General features: G+C 42.0%; 1 protein-coding gene across 1 annotated transcript in view; it reads left to right on the forward strand.

The window, feature by feature from the left end:
* The first annotated feature begins 1,073 nt into the window (after positions 1–1,073).
* The window catches only part of LOC108859624 (uncharacterized), a 3,316-nt gene continuing 768 nt past the window's right edge, over positions 1,074–3,621 (forward strand). The window contains exons 1-2 of the mRNA XM_056985673.1: positions 1,074–1,839; positions 2,081–2,333. Coding sequence (XP_056841653.1) covers positions 1,399–1,839; positions 2,081–2,333 — 694 coding nt within the window. The 5' untranslated portion in view covers positions 1,074–1,398. The remainder of the gene's footprint in view (positions 1,840–2,080; positions 2,334–3,621) is intronic.

Consider the following 3,621-nt stretch of genomic DNA (forward strand, 5'->3'; position numbering starts at 1 on the left):
TTAAAGATAATAATCGTTCAAACCAATATCCATCTTTTATATAGACTAAAGAGCCAGTATAGCATTTTATAAAACTAATATAACCTTAGCAAAGCTTACCGTTGTACGCTTACAGAGACGGGTGAAGCTCACTTTCATTCTGAGATTGAAGATGAAACTCTAACAAATTAAAAAAAAAAATTAGTTCATATGCGGGAGATTGTGAGACATTACTCAATTAGGATTCTTAAAAAAAACAAACTAAAATACCTGAATCCATGAATTGGTTTTCTGTTTCTAGATTTTCAAGAGTCTTTATTGCTTCTGAACGAAGTGATGCACGTAACCAGTCTTGGGTCAAAACCAACGCTTCAACCATCTCAGGAGTCAAACAACTTCGATACTGGTCTAAAATACGACTTCCAGTGGTAAAAGCACACTCAGATGCAACAGAAGATATTGGTATAGCAAGAACTTCTCTGGCCATTAGAGACATAATTGGGTATTTTGAGCTGTTTGTTTTCCACCACTCTAAAAGATTAAATGGAAGCCCCAAGTCGTTTTCAACTGGTTCATACAGCTCGTCTTTAAGATACTTGTCCAGCTCGTTTACAACTTCTGAAGTTGTTCTTTTAGCAACCATAAACTTTGAAAAGGGATCATCAAAGTTGTCATCTTCCATATCCTTACATTCTTGGCTTGACTCGGCTACTTAGAGTCTTAGATGCTTATAGTTTTTAGGTTTTTTTGTACAATCTTTAGGTATTAGGATTATAAATATATATAATAGTATTAAAAGTATTATTTGAATTATATTTGGAATTTTTTTTAAAATATATGGAAGTTAAGAAAAATGGAAAATTAACTTTAACTAAAATTTACAATATGATAATATATATATATATGTATATGATATTGGATTATCGGTTTGGTTCGGTTTGGTTCGGTTTAAACCCAAACCAAACCAAACCGTTCGGGTTGAGTAAAACATGAACCAATCAGGTTACATAAAGAACACGGTTTGGTTTGGTTCGGTTTAATTTCGGTTTGGTTGGTTCGGTTCGGTTTGGGTTTTTTGCCCACCCCTATTTCGTATCATACGGATAACAAGAAGTTGCATACTGCTCTTAGGGAAGCTCTCACTGATGATGAATTTGAAGAGCTCAAGGAGTCGAGTTTGGGAGTTTTCATCAAGTTCAAGGAGCAGGGATTTGGTTGGGCTTCAAGGCTGGTTCACTACATGCTCTGTTTAAAGCTGGACATTAAGAAGAAGTACGAGATGTGGTCTCTCGTTGGTCCAGAACCTGTGAGGTTTTCACTGTTAGAGTTTGAAAACCTCACTGGTCTAAACTGCGAGTACATCGAGGACCTTGAGACACCAAAATGTGAAGTTACCAAAGAGATGGTTTCTTTCTGGGGATGATGGGAGTTCATCTGGAAGCTGGGCCAACTACTGATCAGATAATAGCAGCACTGAAGAGATGCGGGGATTGGTCCACGGAAGATCGCAAGCGGCTCGCGTACCTTTCCATCTTCACTGGATTCATTGAAGGGAGAAAGTTTTCAACCGCTACACGATCTACTCTGGCAAGGCTAGTGATGGATTTAGAACGGTTTGAGAATTATCCATGGGGGAGAGTCGCGTTTAAGGTGCTGATGGACTCTTTGTGGAACAAAGAGATTACTGGCTGTTACACCGTGGATGAGTTTATACAAGTTCTTCAGGTCTGGGCGTACACATCTATTCCGGGAATGGGTGCTAGTATTGGTAGTCCCAGAGCAAACAGTCCGTCTCCACCGATTCTGGCTTACGAGGGCAGCAGAGGCCGCAGATTCATGAAAGCTGCTATCTTGAGTCAGGTACCTTTCCATCTTCACTTAATTAAGTAGTCTGGAAAGTCTTCCAGCTGGACGACTTAGTAGACGACTTATTATAAGTCTTCTGGAAGGTCTTCCAGCTGGACGACTTAGTAGACGACTTATAATAAGTCGTCTGGAAAGTCTTCCAGCTGGACGACTTAGTAGACGACTTATAATTAAGTCGTCTATTTAGTATTTTGTTTCAAAATATCTAACTCGATTCTTCTTCTATTTACTGCAGACCCGCGTGATCAACTTTGTTGAGAAGGACATTAGTGAAATGTGGCCAAAATGGGACTCTGAGGTTGAGGACGTGCCCGCGAAGAACATCATTAAAGTCATGTATGATCGGAGACCGTGGAAGTGGACCATGGATTGCTGGGAAGTCACTGGTACAAAACCTAAGTTTGTGACTCCATCGAAAAGAGCCAAAGAGATGGTTGTGGTGGAGGTGGAGGAGGAGGAGGAAGACAATCAGAGACCTCAGAAGAAAGGTCATAAAGAGGCTCCTAAAAGGCTCCTAAAGAGGCTCCTAAAGAGGCTAGAGAAGAGGCTAGAGAAGAGGCTAAAAAAGAGGCTAGTTGGGTGACCAGAGAGGAGTTGGAAAATATGTCCAAGGACTTAGTTGACATGATGAAAGATAGGTTTAAAAAGTGCATCAGGGAGATTAGGAAGATGTCCGATAGATTGGAAGCTGTGGAGAAGAAGGTTGGTGTCACCAATCAGGCTACCCCTACACCTCTAACCAAACAGGCTACCCCTCAAGCCAAAGAAACCGGGGTTAGTAACAAACAGCCTACCCCTCAAGCCACAGAAACCGGGGTTAGTAACAAACAGGCTACCCCTACACCTCAAACCAATCAGCCTACTCCTCAAACCAGACAGCCTACTCCTCAAAAGGATCAGCCTACACTTCAAACCAATCATCCTACTCCTCAAACCAGACAGCTACTCCTCAAAAGGCAAAGCCTACTCCTCAAAAGAAACAGCCTTCTCGTCAAACGAAACAGCCTACTCCTCAAAAGAAACTGCCTTCTCCTCTGTCCAAAGAGGTTAGTATCAAATCCTCTCCCAACAAGAATTAAGTCGTCCAGGGTCTTCTAGTTGTCCAGAGACTTAAATAAAAGTTGTCTGGACGACTAGTTGACCCTGGACGACTTAAACGTAAGTTGTCTGGACGACTACTTGACACGGACGACTTAAAATTAAGTCGTCCGTGGTCAACTAGTCGTCCAGACAACTTACGTTTAAGTCGTCCAGGGTCAAATAGTCGTCCAGACAACTTTTATTTAAGTCGTCCAGGGTCAACTAGTCGTCCAGACAACTTTTATTTAAGTCGTCCAGGGTTAACTTGTGTGCAACTTTATATTGCAGAGATTGTTGCCGGAGGATACAGCAGATGAGGCGATCTCGGTATATAAGATCTTGCCGGAGGATAAAGCAGATGGTGTCACCTCCAAAGAGATTGTTCCTCTCACTTCCACTGACCAACCGAGCTTCGCTCCAACGAATACAACAACCGAGCTTCGCTTCCACCGATCCAAGCGTTCCAGTTTCAGAACACGAGCCTGGTTGTATTGGACAAAACAGCTCCCACTGCTTCTAGACGTGCAAGGAGTGAAACGAACGAAGAACCTGCTCCCACGCAGATAATCTCCTTATACGGCAGAGAGAAAGAAACTCCTTAGAGTGGCAAAGTAAATCCATTTCCCACACTAAACAGACCTAAGTTGAAGGAGCTCGCTGATTGGTTGAAAACTGATCCGTAAGTGATTGCTTTAC

The sequence above is a fragment of the Raphanus sativus genome, chromosome 5 (genome assembly GCF_000801105.2).
Source record: "Raphanus sativus cultivar WK10039 chromosome 5, ASM80110v3, whole genome shotgun sequence".
NCBI classification, from domain to species: Eukaryota; Viridiplantae; Streptophyta; class Magnoliopsida; order Brassicales; family Brassicaceae; genus Raphanus; species Raphanus sativus.